Consider the following 20430-nt stretch of genomic DNA (forward strand, 5'->3'; position numbering starts at 1 on the left):
AACTCACATTTTAAGATGGAGTCTATTCACATAGTTTTGAAAATCGTCACACCAAACTGTTGGATGGCCAGTTTAGACTTTGAAGATGCATATTATTGTGTGAAGATCCATCCTGATTTACAAAAAGTTTTTAACTTCTCTTACAAAGGCACCCTTTACAAGTGCACAGCCCTCCCAAATGGTTTATGCACCTGCCCAAGAAAGTTCACAAACATGATGAAACCACCTTTAGCATTTTTGAGACAATGTGGTCATATCATATCTGGGTATATTGACGATCAATACGTGCAAGGCAAAACCCAACAGAAGTGCATAGCCAATGTTATTGCAGCTATCACATTGTTTGAAAACCTCGGACTTGTCATACACCCAGAGAAATCAGTCATAGCCCCACAACAGTGACTTGATTTTCTTGGTTTTATCATAGATTCTCCCCTTATGACAGTTAGCTTCACCCAGGACAAGATAACCAAGATAAAAACACTCTTGTCTTGTCTTCTTGAGAACTCCTTTTGCGTCAAAATGCGTGATATTGCTAAAGTTATTGGTCACAGAAAGTGAGCATCACATAAATTACCTTGAGCTGCTTGCAGCATTTTTTGCTCTCCGGTGTTTCCATTCTTCCCTTTCTGGCAAACATGTTACAATAATGATTGATAATTGCTTTGCTGTTTCTCAAATAAACAACATGGGTATTTGTCATAGTGAGGAATTTAATTCCCTTGTAGTTCAGATCTTGGAATTCTGCATTTCACATAACATAACTTGGCTTACAGCAGCCCATATTCCCGGTTCCTCCAATGTGATTGCAGATGGTGAATCTAGGCATTTTCATTCCCAAGATACTGGATGGATGCTCAACTCTGAACTGTTGACCGGGGCCCTCAAGACCCTTAATTTTCAACCCGAGATTGAGTTATTTGCTTCTCGTCTGAATAAGCAACTGCCTGTGTTTTGCTCATTAAGACCAGATCCTGAGGCATCATTCATAAATCCCTTTACTGTTTTCCTCCTTTCAGCTGTATTTTACAGGTGCTACAGAAAATCATTCAGGATCAGGTAACTTGTGTGGTAGTGGTTCCCGACTAGCTGAGTCAAGCATGGTACCCTCCGCTGACATCTCTCCTCGTCCTTCTCCCAGTCAAGCTTCACCCCTCAACGAATCTACTGAGACTACCAGCAACACCAACAACTGTACACCCTCTTCACAAGAATATGTCTCCTCTTATTTGTCTACTGTTCAGCAACAACTCGCAGGTTTAGGATTTACTGAACGTTCTATTGAAGTCAATACTGCCTCCAGGCGTGGGGGAAAAACTGCTCAGTACCAGTCCCACCTAAAGAAGTGGATAGAGTTTTGCAAAGAAAAGAAGCGTAATGTTCTCTCTCCAGATTTACCTGTAGTTTTTCACTTCCTATCCATGTTACATGAGAACGGACCGTCCTACAGCACCGTGAACTAAGCAAGGGGCGTGTTATCTTCTGTCCTTCAGCTTAATATCAGCTCATCGCTCCCAGTTGGACAACATCCCATAGTGAAGCGTTTTATGAAAGGGACTTATGAACTTCGCCCTTCCTTACCTAGATACACGGCTACTTGGGCTACTATTTTTCTGCAAAGGTGCATCCGTATCAGTGCTTTCCTCGACGGAGTTCACTTTAAAGCTAACCTTTTTGTTAACCCTTTTGAGTGGACAAAGGTGTAGGACAGTCAAATTCTTTTCAATCAAAAATTCGTGTGGGTACCCATCTCAAACCTGTTGAGTTTCTGGCATATCCAGAGAATGAGAAGTTATGTGTTATTAAACATTTACAGGAATACATTAAGAAAACCCGAGTCCTTCGAAACGATTGTTGTCAACTACTTCTTAGCCATGTCAAACCTCATGGCCCAGCAAGCAAAGACATCATATCCAGGTGGTGCAAGAATGTCCTGAAAGAGAAGAATGTCAATATCAAAGATATCATGACGTCAGCGGGCTGGTCTAATGAGATGATATTTCAACGTTACTATCATCAACCAGCCGATAATGCCTTCAATTATGGTGACACGATTTTCTGTTTGGCAGACAATGACAATTGATCTTTTCTGTCATTGACATGAAGTTAAATGTCAATATTATTACAAGTTATGCTCGCGTTGCCATGTTGTGTTACACAAGTATAACATTTGTAGGTGACTTATAAATCATGTTTAAGTTTGCCTGGATTTTTTGTTTAACAATCTATTCCAATGATACCTCTCTGATGGCTCTAAAATCTCCTACGGCAATCCCTTGTCAACGCATAATTAGCGATAACAGAATTAGGAAATAAATTTTTCCAATTTATTTTAAAACTAAAAGAGCTTTTCGTATTATCCTTTTGCAAAATGTTGGTTCTAGTCCTCTCGATTCGAATCGTGAAAAACGTGCTACAGTCAACTCTCTCATAGCGACCACTTCTCGTAAGCGACCACCTCCTGTAAGCGACCACTTTGTAAATAACCGTTTTGTTTCTCAGTCAAATACTGTTTGAAGAGCTCTCTCGTAAGCAACCACTACTAAAATTTCTTAAGCGACCGCGACCAGTTTTTAGGCCAGAAGTTTGACATATTCTTTTGTTTTCTGTTTCCGGTAAGCAACCACCCAACATGATCACGTATGATCGTTAGAAAATCTTTACTCAGAAGTGACAAAACTTCAGTTTCGAATAACGCCAACCGGACTGAGGACAGATGATAACAGTTTACATACAAGATGTAGGTTTTGTTCGGTTTAGATTTCGATCAGGTGATTTTATAATTGAACAAGAGACACATTGACAAGTACACTCTATTGTACTCCGAACATTGTTGTATGTGGAAAAACAAATCAAACAACTTAGTTTCTATAAGCCTAATTTTAGCTGATAAGGTAATATCTTCATGTAATTGATCAGTCAATCCAGCATTGGGCTTATTTTGTTGATTTTTCCCATAAGCGACCACCTCCCGTAAGCGACCACTTTGTCTTGCATCAAGGGTGGTCGCTTACGAGGCTAAATTCACGTAGGGTGATACCTTAAAGGTCTCCCCGAGCTCTCAAACAGTTGGAATTTGTACTGCGTTTACAGTGGTATCCATGTGACCCAACCTGCCTGTTTGGATTGGCTTACTCCCTCATTAATTATTTATGAATTTTGGAAGAATGGTTAAAAGTAATAACTGTAAGCACCAACCTGTTACATTTGTACGAAGGTTGGGGATGGAGGTGAGAGGAAGGAGTGGCGGTGAGTTACGGTTACCTACCATTCTACAAAATAAGATTAGAAACTTATGCTTTGTAATACGTGGTTATACAAAGGCTGTAACCCATTCGGGACTTGAAAGTTCCTTTTCTTTTACATACGCTTCTTTCCTTCTTCAATTCTGCAACGGGGGATCTTTCAACCTTACCATTTGAGTTGGTGGTGTTGATATGTTGTCAGATATAGTTTTCTGAATTAATTATAATTGCTTGAAAAGCGTAGTCTAGACGAGATGTTTTGTTTTTATCAAAGCTAATGATGATAAATAAAATCCAGGGAACGGGAAAAGCAAAATGTTCTTCTTTCTTGTCTTCTCTTGTGTAATTTTTGGTTTTGGGTGACATAGAAGATGTCAAATTTACTTTAATTGAGACAGATCAATGTCGTTGCGTTAAGAGGACTCCTCTGAATTAGAGTGTTTGAGAAGTGTTGGGCCAGAGGCTGTTCACACATATCAGTCTACGTAGAAGGTTGTTAATCCTGCCGCTTGTAAAGGACAATAATGAGACGTGCGAATATATCTCTATGATGTTAATTGTATGTTTTTATCAGCATTACTGATAATGTTAAATGCACGATTACCAGATGCACTTCGATCAAGTTTACAATTCTAAACCAAGAGAAATTACGCTAATATCGCAACCCTCTTTCATTTAGCTAAGCAAGTACTAGTACTAATGATTGTAAACGAGCAAGATTCTGAAATTGATGATTGTCAATCATCGTGGAGAGATTCTTTTGCAGTCTCATTTCCTTTACAGTTTATCGTCATATTCCTGTATAGGCATCGCAGACATCGTTGATGTCGTAAGTTAAACTAAAGATACAACGTTGCGTCGAAGTTCTAAAAAAGGCAGATCTTTTGGGTAACAAAACCTTTCACACTAAAGCGTGCGTTCATGAACATTGCTTTTCACACACTAAGTTATTTAGTTTCCTTGGCAACTACCCATCATTTGGGGCCACATGTCTCTATAATATTAAAGAGAACGAGAGACTCTCTAATAATCTCAGCTACTGTGTATATTGTTTTCACTCAGTAATTTTCTCGAGGATTTAAGATAGCGATACTGTTGGGCACTTGCTCGGGATTCAAGTACGGGTACTGCCGTAGAATTCTGAAGTTCCTCTCTCTGATCCCAGTGGAGATTTCCCTTAGCTTCTGTTGAAAAGCAGAAATGGCAGCCAAAGGAGCTTCTTCGACAAAGCGCCCTTCTGGACAATCACCGATATATTGCTGTCAAAACAATAGAAAGAGGCAGAAATTATCAACACGGTCAATCTTCGAAACTTACGAGAGGGGGAAGCCCTCTTGCGAAATTAACGGTTCAATCAATGTTTTATCAATTTGCCCACTTCAGTTAACAAATAGTCAAAAGTCAAAGAGGAGAAAATCGTAGTAATAAGTAGTCTATCGATATGTACTCCTGGGGATCAGTGTAAAGCAGTCAAAACGGAGCTAAAGTTTCACAGCTTTCGAGCTGGCTCCTGTTTGTTTACTAATGTGAAAAGGGAACGCTAAGCTTACTGAAGGTGGAATTATGCGAAATTATGCAAAAATCTACGAGGGTATAAAAGGGTCATTTAGTAACAGTTACAACTCTCTTTTTTATTTCTTTAAACTGTGTCCTACCTCGTCAGGAAAGTTACGGGTCAATTCGTACGCTATGGCCATGGTTTTGCCCGATTGGTGCTTGTTTGGAAGACATTTCATCAGGTCCTGCTCTGTAACCACGCCCTTCTTTGTGGGTGGTGGCTTGCGCATTAGAAGTGGGGCATTTGGAGTAAAAACGTACACATCCATCTGTGAGAAATTAACCGCGGCGTGTTGACATGAGCAGGTAAAGATGATGGCAGTAACAAAGTCGCACAACTGCTGGCGGCTCGTAAAGGATGTCGGGACGCCATGGTCTGTATGTCCAGCAGTAACACGGTAGCCAATGCCATGCAAATCTCCGATCCATTTCTGCAGCTCATAGTCCTATTAAAGGGGGAAAAAGGGGTGATAAACAAGCGCGTTGAACTACTACAGAGGAACTTAACATGTAGAAAACGTCTATTCAAGGGAAGGCTATTGTTCGCTATGGAGGGTCAGAACGCCTCGAATGGATAGCAACACAACCCTACCAAAGAAAGTTCTTCTCGTGGCCAATCAAACAAAATTACTCGGTGCCTCCTGCCTGATTCTCTGGATGCATTTCTTGTTCGAGAAAAGGTAAGCAGTTCTAGGTCAAAACTGTTGTGAACAAAAGATGTAAGCACATCGTGCAGAATGCTATTGTCTTTCGCGACATATACTTGCAGTGCTCAGTTTTTCAATGCGTGGAATAATAATTACAAAGATTAGCTGTCGGAATACCGACTGCTCTCGTCAACGAATCGGCAGCTGTCAATCAAACGGTCTAATGTGTGAAGTAAATCCCAACGTGTAATAAGTTAACAAAAGCGCTCTAATTTAAAGGCGGCCTGTGCTCTTCTTAAAAGCTTTTATCAACAAAGTCCTTTGCAGCTACATTCTCACTTTTTTTGTTGACATGTCACACTCAAAATGGTTTGAGCGCGGGAGCCAAAAGTTCTCCCACAAAAAATTCTTCTTCCAAAGCGTTGCCAAATGGAAAGAACGGTGCGCATAAAACTTTCTTCTACTTTATCGTTGTCCGCTTTTACTCGACCCGTCAAAGCAGTTCATCAGACGTAGTCTCTTACTCCATCGGTTTACGTAGTCTCGGCGTCGACAAAATCTGGATCGGACCGGATCGGATCACGGACCGGATCACGGACTGGATCACGGATCGGATCACGGATCGGATCACGGATCGGATCACAGAAAAAAAAAAACAAAGTTTTAAAGAAAAAAAAATCAAAAACAAAAATCAAACCGTTTATAAGATAATAATAAATAAAAAATAAAAGTGGAAAACTAAAATATGTTAAATGAAAATTTTAAAATTAAACGAGACTTACCTGTAAGGTGAAGTTTGATTGGAATTCTATGAGTCATTGGTCAGGAGCTAGGGAGTCACGTGAGATAGAACGCGGGAACCTGAGCATTCAGTCTTTAAATCCTGTGAGTGGACACATAATTTCTCACTAGTTTAGGGTGGGCTGAAAAAACATATGCCCAATGTTGCGTAAGAATAGGGTGGGCACGTGACTCCCTAGCTCCTGACCAATGACTCATAGAATTCCAATCAAACTTCACCTTACAGGTAAGTCTCGTTTAATTTTAAAATTCTATTTCGTCATTGGTCTAAGTCACTAGTGAGTCACGTGAGACTTTAAAGCAATGTGGCCATGAACAGGTAAACAGAAGACCATTTTATTGCTTACTGGAACAGTCATGCGTGGAGACAAGTTCGTCCCCAAAATTGACAACTGCTTGAACTGGCTTGTCATAGAACTTTCTAAAAGTGCTTTCTCTGGACCATCCAGCTGCATCCATGATAGTATTAATAGAAACATTATTTGAGCATGCAGCTGAAGTGGCAGCAGCCCGGGTACTATGAGCAGAAAAAACCTTTGTGTTTACTCCAGCCTTTTCTAAAACATTCTTAATCCAGCGACTAACAGTGTCACGACTTACTGGTTTAAAGGGTTTAGTATAACTTAACCACAGAGGGTCATGACCAGTTCTGATTGGTTCTGTAAGTTTTAAATACTGCCTAAGGCAAGTCACAACACATAGACGTTCGTCTACTGGGTACGATTTAAACTCCAAGTGTCCTTGATGCCTGCCAGGTTTGGATGTCTTCAAAAGTTTAGCAATCTCAAAGTGAACAGTATCATTTGTAATCCTCATGACACTAACTGTAAGTGCATGAACAGTTTGGCATCGCTGGCCAGATAACAATGCAACTAACAAAACAGTTTTATGTGTGATGTCTTTAAGGCTTAATTCCTCAAGTGGAGGCAGTGTCTTTAAATAGTCTAAAACAACAGAAACATCCCATATGTCCTTGTAACATGGAAGGGAAGGCCTTGACTCAAAAACACCTTTAAGGAACCGGGAAACCAAAGGGTGATTTCCAAAGGAGCCACCATCTGGAAGGAAGATAACTGTGGATAAAGTACTTCTGGCTGTGTTAATACCACTATACGATAGGCCATTTTCATACTGCTGATAAAGAAATTCCAGACCATTCTCTATAGAAGCTGAAAGGGGATTAATACCCCTTGAACGACAGAACTCTTGCCATCGCTGGTGGTAAGTCTGGTACTGCTTTTGTGTACCCGTTCGCCAGGATTGCATGATGATCTTTGCAGCCCCAGCCGAAATTCCTCTGCTTGTAAGGAGATCCCTGACAAGTGGCAGACCAGTAGTTGAAGTTTCTTGTGTAGTGGGTGCAGCAGGTGGGGATGTGCTGGTAGGTACAGTGTGTCTTCCTTCCTAGGTAGCATGAGAGGAAAATCAATGAGCATATTCATTAAATATGGCCACCAAGTCTGAGTTGGCCAGTGTGGAACTACTAGTAAGCCTGTAGCTTCCTCGTCAGAAATCTTTTGTAATGCCCGCTGTATGACACTAAATGGGGGGAATGCATAAAAGGTATACCCCTTCCAGGAGATGTGAAAGGCATTGATGGCATGGGCCTCTGGGTCAGGCTGGTATGCAACATAGGGCTTTAACTGGAAATTCAATCTAGAGGCAAACAAATCCACATTAGGAGTCACGCCTAATTTTTTAGTAGCAGCATCAAAAATTGGCTTCTGTAAAGTCCATTCTGTTTCTTTCCGGGGCAGCCGTGACTCTCTATCTGCCTCAGTATTTTGTTTTCCAGGAATATGTGCAACTGATAGCCAAACACTATGATCTATGCACCACAACCAGATTTGGTGTGAAAGTTGATTGTTTACTCGAGAATGGCATGTGCCCATTTGGTTAATGGTAGTAACTGCAGTAGTGTTATCAACCAGGAGTTTCACATGTTTACCCTGGACTACACTTGAGAAAGATTTCAAGGCAAGGGAAACAGCAAGCATTTCCAAATAATTAATGTCATGCTGTGCTTCTTCTGGAGACCAATTCCCTCCAGAGGTGACTGTATCAATACAGCAACCCCATCCAATCAGAGAAGCATCTGTTGTCATAGTAACCTGGGGGTCTCCATGGTTGATAAGGTTATAGGCTGTGGGCAGTGCAGTGACCCACCATTTTAGGTCAATTATGGCTTCCTGGGATAAGTTCATGTTCTTATCAAAATTCCCTCTGTGTAGTTTTAGAGCTCGCGTTTTGTCCATTTCAAGGAACCTATGGTGTAATGGGCCGTACATCACCCCTGGAAAACTAGAGGTCATAAGCCCAAGTACTTGAGCTACATCCCTTATAGAAGGGGAGACAGTAGCGAGCAGATTTTCACCTGCATCTTTTAATTTTAGAGCTCTGTCTGGAGTCAGTGAAACCTGCATCAAAATAGAGTTGAGAACAAAACCAAGGAAAGTTATAATTTGTGTCGGAAGTAGGACAGACTTTTCAGGGTAAATTACAAACCCTACTTTGTCAAGCAAACTGGTTGTATCAATGACATTTTTGGTACATTGGCAGAGATTATCTGCTGTCAACCAGGACTCGTCTATATATGCAACTGAAATGTGCCCCTGTTGTCTCAAAAGTGAAAAAACCGGCTTTAGCAGCTTTGTGAACTTCCTAGGGCAAAGTGCTAATCCATTCGGAAAACACACAAATTGGGACAAGGCTCCTTTCCATTCAAACTTAAGAAATTTTTGATGGTCCTTACATATTGGCACTGAGTAATAGGCGTCTTTCAGGTCTATGGATGCCATGTAGCACCTCGGCTTCATTAGCCTGATGGCAGACCAGATGTTGTCCATTTTAAAATGATAGTGAGTTACATTTGCATTAAAACATTTCAAGTTTAAAATCATTCGAAAAGAGCCATCCTTTTTGGGTCTGGTAAAGATAGGTGATACAAATTCCCCTGGCTCGTGTTGGCAAGGTTGAATAACTCCCTTCTTGAGGAGCTGGATTATTTCCAAATCAACCGATTCTGTTTGTATTTCTGATAACTTAGGTTGCATAAAGGGTTTGACCTGCATTGGCAGAGAATCAAATTCAATATATTGACCAGTAACAGTCTCTAAAACTTCAGGATCAGAAGTCAACTCTTGCCATATGTGGGAATAAGCGGCTAAACTGCCTGCTTTGAATGTTTGTATTCTCCCCTGAAAATACTTTAAAAGTGATGGTAAAATAACTTTAAATTCGCTTACCGGGGTGGTGCTAAGAGTCGCAATAATGTTACTGGTTACTTCCGGGCCGTTTGGCCGGTCTGTTTCTTCCAGTGGTGTTGATATGGAGTCGACTTCTTGTACGACTGGTTGCCCGGAGGCGTTTTGCCTAAAAAAGGCTTCCACTGCTGGTTATTACCTGGCGTGTGCGATTTGCCATAGGATCGCCTATTGGCGGAGTTAGAGGGGCTTGCCGTGCTACTGATCTTGTTTGAAGCACGGATGTGATTAAGTTGCGTTTGCAGTTCATCGCCAAACAAAAAATTTGTAATAGGCACGTGTGAAGCACACAGTGTGGCATAATCTTTGTGCAGTGTTGGGCGAATGGCTTCACGCCTCCTTTGGGATATTTCGAAGCTGATATGCCCAAGAAGTGCTAATGCATCGGCATTCATTCGGACCATATTGTCAACATCAACTTTACCGTCCTCGGCACGAGCCTTCAACAACATATCGGTGGTTTGTGCGGTTATATTACCGACCTTCGTAAGTGTGGTTTGCAAGTTTGACAACTTCAGGTCCTTGCCCCTCGTGTGCCGATCGAGGCGCTCCCAGATTTCAGGGTTTACCTTCGGAATGATTAGCCGATCACAGTTTATCGGTCGAAGGTATTTATCCGATTTTTCCTTGAGGTTTGTCTCGTCAAGCTTAGTAAGCCACCTCAAGTTTACGATCTTGGCAAATTTCTCAGACACTTTCGGGGCAGTTTTCTCCGTGTCGGTGAGAGACTGCGTGATGTCATCGAGTAAAGAATCGCTTTCATCATCTGCACTGGTTTCGCACGTGGAGCCGTTGCTCTTGTCGGCGACAACTTTAGGTCGTTTGTTTGCAGCCAAAAGTGCGTCTGCATCTGATTCCTCTGTGTCAGAGTTATCCCCTGTTGACGGGGATTTCCGTTTTGTGGCAGGTTCTGCCGTTGTGGGGGTCTGAGTTTCCCCTTTCTCTTTCAATGATCTGAGCGATGCGCCCATTTCGGTCATGTTCTTATTCAACGACTGGAGGGCCGCAAGTATAGCGTCGTTGGCACTAAAAGACCCTCCAGAAAAGCCGTCAGATTCCTCACTCAGCAATGCTTCCTCATGCATCGAAGAAGGATCGTTTTTATCCATTTTCTGATGAATTTTCGAAGGATAATTCAATCATACGACTGACTGCTCAAAGGTCAACGCTCGAACTGAATGCTCAGGTTCCCGCGCTCTATCTCACGTGACTCACTAGTGACTTAGACCAATGACGAAATAGAATAAGAATCCCGAATTTGACGCAATGACATGTTAATTACAGAGAATGACAAGAGGTCATTTAAAAACCCACATAAGCGCCTAATTTACGACGAATTTAAATTGTAATGAACAGGCAGATGTAGTTATATTTGAACGTTAGTTGGCTCGAAGCTTGCGTGAACCTCCCATTCTCGTTTTTGAAATTGTTTTCAGTGGCTAATTCTCGGCTACATTTTCGTGTCAGATGTGAGCGTTACAGTTGGCGTTACAGCAACCCTCCTTAGTGGCCATGTGGCCACTGACTGTTCAGGTTTGGTCGCCAGTGAAAAATTTTAGTCGCCAAAATATATGCATAAATTAATAATTAATTAATAATAAATAATAATCTTATTATTATCTAACTGTATTATTAATAACATTTTCCTTGAACCACCAAGTAAATTGAAGTCCCGTTCAGTGAAAGAACTACCTAATGTTGATTCAAATATGCTTTTATTGGAATGATTGATGATCAAATGAAGTAGTTTTTGATCACAATGAAAAAGTACTATATTATTGCAACAGTGTTGTGAGTTGATCACAATAAGATAGCCCTATTCGCAGCTGAATGGCGGAAAGTTTTCCAATGTTTATCAAGGCGGCATCAAATTCTTGCTGAGACCATAAAGTGAACACTATTTTTACCTTATCGCTTATGATCTATTTTAAATGTTCAACCTCGTTTTCTGCTTGAATAAGCAAACGATATAAAACCTCATCTGAAAATTAAAGACTGTATTGAGAAATGGACAGAAAAGTTCACGCTCAAATTGTTTGTCGTTTTGAATTTAATATGCGAAGCGCGGAACGCGAATACTCAACGCGAAAATACTTTCACAAGTTTTAGGGCAATCACTAAGACGGATATTTTTTATTGATGAAATCTTTGACAATTTAAAAATAAACCCAGGTTCGCTCACACAAGTGAAATTTATTTACAACTGCGAGCCGCTTTTCATCACCTTTTTTTTTTTTATTTATAGAATCCCCCGTGCTTTTGTTATCAAGTTTGCTGTAAAGTCAAGTATTTTCGTGTCCACTGAAACAAAATACGTTTCTCAAATACATCTGGATGTTTCTGAAATATATTGTGGATCCTGTCACCGTCAACCTTTCCAAGCTTTTGCAATTCCTCGTCTTTTCGACGGGAAATGACCGGATTGCGTGCGTTGTCTCACGCTTCCAGGTAAAATTGTTACGTGCCAAAGTTCAGTCGAGTGGAACGAATTTCGTCGCGTCCCAAGCTCAACTGAATGCAATTCCTTGATCTTTGTTTACCGTGTAACATTTCATTTTTTTCAGTCTCCATTTCTATTGGTTAAAATCCTACAACAACTAGCTTTGCAAAGTGAATTCTTAATGCTCAGAACGTTTTTCTTTTCGCTCCGAATGATAGTCCGCTCAAGCTCCTGACGCATAGGTCACGTTAATTTTAGTCGCCGAGCTGGCAACTTGCGTTCTAATGTAGTCGCCAGCTCCAAAATTCTAGTCGCTATGGCGACTAAAATGGTCGCAACTTGGACGGTCGTTACAGTTAATGAGAAAACTTACGCACGAAAGCTTAAGGACATGACTTGCTTTGAAGGAGCTACGTCACGATTTGCACATCTTGAAAAAACTAGCCTAGTTTTTCAAGTTCGTCATTTGCAATCCCCGTTAATCTTTGCCATCCTTAACGATCCTCATTCCGTTTTGATTTGTTCTTGCCTCTTAAGTGTTTTCTATCCTAGAACACGATCATTTTAAGGTTTTATTCTATTTAAAGGCAACTCTTTACAACCCTAAAAATAACTCTAAAAATCGTGACGTAACTCCTAAAATGTTGTTTATTCTCGGGTTGCGTTATCGTTCACACTATCGATGTTATTCCTAGAATTTTTTGTAAAGCAGCTATATTTCCTTGAAATACAAATGGTTTGTTTCGTTTTATTCCAGTGCGAAATATCGTATTCCAAACTCACATCTTGTAAAAGTATAGACTTGTCTCAAAAACGGAAATTGTTTGAAATCATCAGGTGTTTAATTTTTTAGTGTTTTTACTTTTTCTGTTTCTATTCATACGTTCGTCCTATTATTACCACACTGACTCGTTTTATGACAGTTTACCTTTGATGCAAGTGATTACACGAAATATCATTGATCTGAACTGCGGAGAAAGATATGAAGACATGATTGATCATCGCAATCAAAACCCAACAGCCTGAAAGAAATTCATCTGTGACCAGCTCCCAGTTGGCTTGATATTATAAAAGAATAAAGGAATATCACACCTGAATTAAATAAAACGTTCTGCTCACAGTAGTCACTCTAGTGCAATTTGCTCAACAAAATTTTGAATTTTTTTTTCCTTGATCCGATCCGTGATCCGATCCGTGATCCGAGCCATGATCCGATCCGTGATCCGGTCCGTGATCCGATCCGTGATCCGGTCCGGTCCGATCAAGGTTTTGTCGACGCCGACGTAGTCTGTCGTTGATCGAGGACTTAAAAGACAACACAGGTCTTTTTCTATTTGAAAGATGAAGGGGAAAATAAATGACATTTCTGTTTGAAATCCAGAGCCGAACAAAAAAGCAAAGGCACGCAGCGCGTCTTACGCCTGAGCGAGCACTGTTGTCCATTGTTTGTGTGAGATAATTATTCAAAATTGGAACCGTTTTAATTGATCAAAACATTTAAAAGGCCCAGTGTCGAGTATTCAGTTGTTAGAATCCTCTTTGGAGTAACATGTCAAAGCGTGCGAGACACCAGCTCGGCGATCTTTGCAAGACGACGGTAGTCTGTAGCCAAGTTGGAGCAAGTTGTCTTGAAGCACTTCAAGCATTTGTTTTTGTTTCTTGACAACGCACCAGTGCCAGAGAGCCTCGCCGTTTATTTGGAGATAAAACATTGGGTCGTAGCCTTTTAGTGGAGTGGACATGTGCAAGAAAGCGGGGTTGACCGGGGATTCAATGAGCTCTAAAAAGAGCTCCCGATCAACGTGCAGCATTTCTTGCACAGATGACATGCTAAAAATTCGTTTACTGCAACTCGCGCAAAGCGTTACTTTAAATACGATGGTTAAGTGATACATTTTATCACCTCTCAATTTCAATGCCTTATAGCGTCGGCGTGTGTCCTATTGTTTGTGGAGGCGGAGCTTGGCATATATTAATATTCTACCGGAAAATTTAAAAGAGTTTCGCTCTATTGTTCTTCTAGTCTCCGAGGCGAACGAAGGCTGAAAGATCGTTAGGAGTGTTCGAAAGTTGGCAGAACGACCACTTGGAAACATTATTTTCCGTTAAAACTTGGCATAAAGCTTCCTTTAACAACATACATTTAAAGCCGTATGATAACCGTTAAGAAGGGCACTTTGAAGGAGTAAAATTCTTCCTCCAAATATTTCCTCGTATAATATTTTCCCTCAAATGGACCAAATTCAGGAAAAGAAAATGACTAAATCCACTTTTCGCAACATTTCAAAAAATGCCTCCTTTATTCCATCAATGTCTCATCTACAAAAGCCCTATGATAACCACTACGAAACACAAGTATGAAGCACGTAAATTCTAAACAAGTATGCGTAGTCGGCCATTTTCTGGTCATTTTCTTTATTGTTTAACCATCGGCAGCCTAATTAATAATTAAATTTCGCGCGCACTCTATATTTAAGTCCCGGATGTGTCGCGGCCGTTCTGCGCGATGATTCTTGTACGAGTAAAGGTGATCAGTTCAAACGGAAACACAATTTTGATAAAAAGAAAAACTTTCAATAAATAACTGTGAGAGAAAATGTCATAAGTTGTACGAGGAAACTAAAGGTTATCATTTCGTATTTCAGCAAAATATGAGAAAGAACATATTAGGAATTTCCTGAGCGAGCAAAAGATAAAAATGTCTATTTACTCCTAATTTGAGCACTGTTGTGAATTTTCGTTGCTTTCAGTTTCAATCACGTTCCCACTGATAAAAGAATATTTTTGACCTTCCGAGATCACAACAAAAAAGGATGGTATTGCCTCTTCATTCAAATATGGGCATGCGATCCGCTTCGCGGGTTTTTTTTTTCTATGTGCTTAATGCAATCTACCATGTTGTCACGAGTTGTCTGTATGCACAAAGGCTCAACGTCGGTTTCAATATACCCAGTGTTTCAGCTGTACTACCACAGTCGCATAGCTAACACTACCTCAGTTAAAACCAATTATATCAGAAAACGAAATTCAGGATAAGTAATCTAACCAACATAACTTTCTCATCTGAGTGGTAGTAAATCCTCAGGATCCCGTGTAAGAATTCGCTAATGGCGTTCCACAGCTTGAGCCCGTTTTCGCGGTAATAAACGTTTGGTAGTTTAGCTTCATCATCAACTCCTCTCCCCTTCAGAGCTTGAGGCAAATTATAGCTGGACCAGGGCATCGTCTTGAAGAACTTTTTCATCGGATCGATGTGTCCTGTTGGCAGATAGCTAAAATGTTATTGACTTTCGTCGTAAGTCTGGTTTCCCACACGATCAAAAACGATCGCAGACGCTTGCAAGGACAAGCAGCAAAATTCTGGGATCGTAAAGAAAAAATCACTTAAAGGAGCACTTGCGATTGTCCGCAATTCCACGATTGTGATGATAGCCGATCGCAAAAGGAACTTGTTTTCCCTTTCCTAAGACCGTTTGCGATCATTTGCCGTAGTGGGATCGTATGGAAAGTGATGTGTTGCGTTAGTGGGATACTTAATTCCATTTACCCAGCCAGCCAGTAATCTACCTTTCTGTTCTTTCGTCCAACCGTCCGCCTATCTGTCCATCTGTCTGTATGTCTGTCTAGCCTGTCTGCCTGATTGTGGGTCTACAATGCTGGTTATCTGAAGTAAACATTAACCCAATACAACAACAACAACAACAACAAAACAATTTTGTCTATTTTGAGAGAGCGAAAACTTCCTAAAAGAGCAAATTTGTCTCAGTTTATTTTTGTGCAAATGAGGAATGCTCTGTCCTTTCGTAGTTAACTGGCAAAGAGCTGGTGGATTTTAATTATTACCTCCACCCCCAATACTTAGAAGTTGATCGGAAATCCCTCCCTCGGAGATCAGAGTAGTTCTACCAAAGGTGTTGATGACCATAATCCCTCGAATATGAGGGACCAGTAGCTTCCAAAGGGGATGGATGGTAGGTAATTGTCTGTAACTGGCAACAGCAAGGGGCTCCATACTGAGATGAGTTCGTAAAAGATGGCTGACCATCTAAAAGAGAAAAGACAAACAAAAGGTTAAAGACATTATGACTAATTTTTTTGACACAGTGTGGCCGAACTTCTCTACTAAAGATTTAACACCTACCTGACGAAATTGGGCGTCTGAATTACGTAGCCATAACTTGGCACAGATCCAGTCCATCTCGACGTCATTCGGGGTACATATTGGGTTCTCAGGGCTCGGATTCTGGTGGAGCTGGATGGCTATCGGTACCATGTCCTCATTGCCCTTGACGTAAAAGAGGCCCATGCTCGCACACACGTATCGTCTTTCTTCCTCTGCCTCGTCCTCACCATAGCACGGGATGTCTTCCAAGATCTTATAATCTACTATGTAAATACGTTCATCCTGTAACGTGAATTGTAACACCAGATGTTATGGCTCGCATTCGTCTGTTAGAGATAGTTTCCGTCCCGCATTACAAGCAGTTTCTACTTTTTCTTAGTAGACGTACTACGTAATATGCAGCCACTTAAGCCATATCGAGTTATAAGAGTTAAATTCCATAGGAGAATTAATCATGAAGCAAATTTGGGGCAAGCGAAATATAGAGCCCTTGTCGACAAGTAATCGACACCGAGCAAAAACAATACTTCGAATATATGAACACTTAAAGCAGCTCTTTTATGTCAGAGGTCTTTGGCCTAAATGAAGGAGATGACGTTGAGTTTTTACAAAAGTTTTTCTTAGAAGAAATTTATCGCAATTGATTTCATCACGTATATACATAGCAGTGGCTGACACTCGACGAAAAATTCTTGATTTCAATCACATCGACACAACCCTATCAATGGGCACGATTGAAATGCCGAAAGTACAACACTTAATAGACAACTCTTTTAGGAAGCTAACATCTACAAAATGGTCAGACAATTGCTCACCAGAGCATGTAATCTTGGCAGTGTTTGAAAAATGTGATTGACTAATTTTAGGTTTTGCCCTTTAACAGCCGAAGTCGTAAAATAATATTAGATACTAGATCTGTTGCTTCTTTTTTTGAGTTTTTACTATTAGGTATGCACTGAATTTTAGATATTGCCTCACGGGTTGAATGAAATCACTCTTATGTACATGTAGGGAATGCTACTAACCTCGGTGTTCTTACTGACTTGGTTCAGATGTCATTACCATTACCTATATCGAAAGACTTGTATCGCTATGCTTCAATCCTGTGAGAGTTTCAGATTTGTTTTGTTTTGTACGCGTCTTGATGATATGGTTGCTTTACAGTTGAATATTCTATCTACAGCCCTCACAGTCATAAATGGTTAATTTCATTTAGGTATTCCATTGCAACAATACCTTGATTAATGATAATATCTACACATGTAGTGTTTTGTTAAACATTGTAAAAGCAAGATCAGAAATAGCATAAATGAGAAATACAAAAACTGTATTCTATTAGTGCTAGAAACTGTAGACAGTATACTACAAAATATTAATTCCAGGAATATTTATTTGCTAATGCTTTGTTTGTTATAGAATGATTCTGAGGTGGATGCCAAAGGAGAGGTGGAGGCGACAAGCACCTGGTCTTTTTTCGACTTCGTGGGAGGGGGGGAGGGGGCGGTATTTTGATGATATCCAGTCATTAGAGCTAGCAGCGGAAGGAACGATCGTTTGCAACTTCAAAGAAATTGATATTGCTAATGTCATTTAACCTCAGTAAGCTGCTATCACAATTCAGTGGTGTTCAAAGAGTAGTCTTGCAGCTAAAGTAGACGACATGCATTATACATTATCTTACTGTTACATCACAGGCATTAATTTTCTCAGGATAACCATTCATCCACTTATATTGTTCTAGTTAAGAACACTGTATTATTTTTAAAACATAGTTATTAAAGAAAGATGCAACAAAAACTATACGTGAATATGATCTATTTTAAGAAACCAGTTAATTCAAACCATTTTAAAATGGTGACAACAATAAGAAAAAAATGAGTTCTCTCTAATGCATTTGGCAACAATTTTAATTGGTTATTTTAACTAGTCAGTTTTTACAGTTTTACTATTTATACACCTGAGTGGAGAGAAGGACTGTGAAAGTAAACTGGCTTGCCTAAGAACGTGCACAACCCAGTGACCACAGTCAGACAACTTTAAAATATGTTGTAGAGTCCAGAGTTTTAATTACTAAGTCACCGCGCCTCCTTTAGTCTGGAAGATAAGGGGTAGAATTGTTCAAAATATGATACATGTGCCAAAATTGGCCTGCCTATTCCTTTTGGCATGTGGAATGAAATAAAAGCAAGACCCATCTCGGATCTTACCTTGTTCAACAGTAAACAGCCTAACAAATTCCCATATAAGGTTTGTATGGAAAACCACAGGATACCCAAGTTCTGAAAAAAAAAAGTTAAACCATTATAAAACTTTGTACGAGCTACAAACTAAATTAATATTACAGAGTTGGCAGTAAAATGACATCCTCAATTATTTTATTCAATTAGGATAATTTCTTTATCGAATGGATCATAAATCTTACCGATTTGAAGGTCATTCTGTTCTTGGTAACAACTTCCTGCCCAAGAACATAGTGCAGTGCAAGGGAGATTTGCTTTGGTACATTTACATAGTCCACGGCAAGCCCTCTTACATCCACAACTTATCAGTTCACTGCATGCCTTTGATGCCTCAGCTAGCATAGTCCACTTGGGAGGTCAACCTTCTGGTGATTGCTGCCAGCCCCACTCTGCCGGACTTGGGAGTTCATGCATAGGCTTCAGCGCTTGACCCCGTACATGACCGGCCTGATAGGCTGCTCTTTTAATGTGCTGTGCAAGAGCGGTTTGAGTTGGAGGAATATTCTCAATGCTTTTATTACCTTGCGCAAATAGAACTTGTCGAGCTTCGTTGACTGTCTTGTGGAGACACGTACGGCTGTACATGACAACCACAAATCGCTCCAAGACACGACACTGTTCTTCAGAGACCGTATCTTGAGGAAATGGTAGGACACGGAAGATTTCAGTGACTTCAGGATTTGACTTCCATACTTGGAAAGCTGTCTTCTTTCCTTTACCCGCAAAGTATGAAACAGTATCATGCCCTGTGAAAAAAAGGGAGGGCTTCACACTGCTGTTGAGTTAGAGAGGTGGTGATCTTGTGGATGGGTAGATATCTGAAATGGTTACCAACACCAAAGGCGATCCACAACTCTTGTAGCTCTAGCTGTTTTGCATATGCTATCGTGAGTACCACGACGTCAGTGTCAACCGTCCTGATCAAGACCTATTTGAGACCCCTGACTGATGCGTGCTTCACATGGATGAAGATCCTTGTATCTGCCTTCTCGTGGTTGCAGGCGGTAAGACCTTCCGTCTCTACTGGAGAAGGGCTGAGCGCGTCAACACCAGATGAAGTGATTACCTCCACCCCTGGAAGCTGGATTGCAACGACGCTTTCTGCTAAATGGTAAAAAGGTCATTTTTGTTGTCATCTGATCGCAGAAAGCTCTTCCAGTTGACTGGAATGGAAGCATTATCGCACACCCACCTTCGTACTCTCGAGCCTCTCGCCTCCCTTGCACCCCGCTTTAGGCTGTTTTCGAAGTATTGATGCCATATCAAATCTATTCTTTTTATATTCTTTGCTTGTTTGATGACATAATTGAGAAATACAGATGTTGCATAGTCCTTAAATGTCTTAGACTTTCCAGGTGGTAGCATGTTAACAACTGCAACAGCATCAAAGACTTTTATGTCAACGTCTGGACACTCCACCGTGGTGGAAGCTTCAAGTAACTGGACTAATTCAGATTTCTGTCCAGAACGCATTTTGCCAGCGCAAGAGAGTGAGGGAGGACTACCATGGTTTTCATGCTGAAAAATTCTTGAAGATTACCTTCTCTTGCCTGGCACGCGATATAGAGCCTCGCAAACAGATTACAGTCGCCCTTTAGTACTGAAATTTGATTTCTTGTCTTGTTACTTGCTGGGTTTTCTGTCGTTCCAAACAACGGAAGCTTATTTCGATGGATGGTATCAGTTATGGCTTTAGAGCATCTAACTAACCTCTCTTCCACAAACTGATCGTACTGAGACAGTCCGTTTTGTTTAGCTGTCTTTACCGCCTGGACGACACATTCTGACATAATTTCCTTTGTGTCCAGCACGATCAATTCAGTGCTATCCTCCGTAAAAGGGTGTCCCATTTCTTCAAGTACACTAATAAGTGCTTGGACGTCCTTGAAATAGGCCTTTTGGACGGATGGGATTTGCTCGTGATGAAGTTTGTCACAGGGTTTTGTAACTTCAAAGGTAGACTCAAACTCTTTCACCACCCTTGCAATTTCAGGCCCAGCAACCATCCAGCGCTTGAGGGCAGTGGGATTTTCCGTAATTCTTACAGCTCCTCCATCTCCTTTGATTATCTCGTTTTCTTGTTCGTGATTATGGTCTAAAGCGATCAGCGAGAA

General features: G+C 40.7%; 2 protein-coding genes and 1 pseudogene across 2 annotated transcripts; all 3 read right to left on the reverse strand.

Moving 5' to 3' along the window:
* Positions 1-4303: 4303 nt before the first annotated feature.
* LOC149114171 (allene oxide synthase-lipoxygenase protein-like) lies at positions 4304-19059 on the reverse strand. The gene is made up of 7 exons (XM_089286033.1): positions 18838-19059; positions 18284-18355; positions 16095-16358; positions 15797-15998; positions 15000-15211; positions 4901-5248; positions 4304-4504 (listed from the first exon to the last, which is right to left on the reverse strand). Exons 1-7 carry the CDS (start codon positions 19057-19059, stop codon positions 4304-4306), a joined length of 1521 nt encoding a protein of 506 aa, XP_089142159.1.
* Positions 7614-10757, reverse strand: LOC149114172 (uncharacterized). The gene is made up of 2 exons (XM_089287604.1): positions 9496-10757; positions 7614-7654 (listed from the first exon to the last, which is right to left on the reverse strand). The coding sequence occupies exon 1, from the start codon at positions 10620-10622 to the stop codon at positions 9531-9533; it is 1092 nt and encodes a 363-aa protein (XP_089143730.1). The 5' UTR covers positions 10623-10757; the 3' UTR covers positions 7614-7654; positions 9496-9530.
* Positions 19056-19775, reverse strand: LOC149114173 (uncharacterized; annotated as a pseudogene).
* Positions 19776-20430: the final 655 nt, after the last annotated feature.

The sequence above is a fragment of the Orbicella faveolata genome, unplaced genomic scaffold, assembly GCF_042242905.1.
Source record: "Orbicella faveolata isolate gen_17 unplaced genomic scaffold, um_ofav_v1 contig_14, whole genome shotgun sequence".
Classification (NCBI taxonomy): domain Eukaryota; kingdom Metazoa; phylum Cnidaria; class Anthozoa; order Scleractinia; family Merulinidae; genus Orbicella; species Orbicella faveolata.

What these genes read in the sequence shown, in the direction of transcription:
- LOC149114172 (XM_089287604.1), bottom strand. Translation starts at nt 10,622, where the DNA reads ATGGATAAAAACGATCCTTCTTCGATGCATGAGGAAGCATTGCTGAGT.
- LOC149114171 (XM_089286033.1), bottom strand. Translation starts at nt 19,059, where the DNA reads ATGATACTGTTTCATACTTTGCGGGTAAAGGAAAGAAGACAGCTTTCC. An exon ending in GCTGTTTACTGTTGAACAAG is followed by an intron (nt 16,359 to 18,283) that starts GTAAGATCCGAG and finishes TTCACGTTACAG; the next exon opens with GATGAACGTATTTACATAGT. An exon ending in CCCGTAACTTTCCTGACGAG is followed by an intron (nt 4,505 to 4,900) that starts GTAGGACACAGT and finishes TTGTTTTGACAG; the next exon opens with CAATATATCGGTGATTGTCC.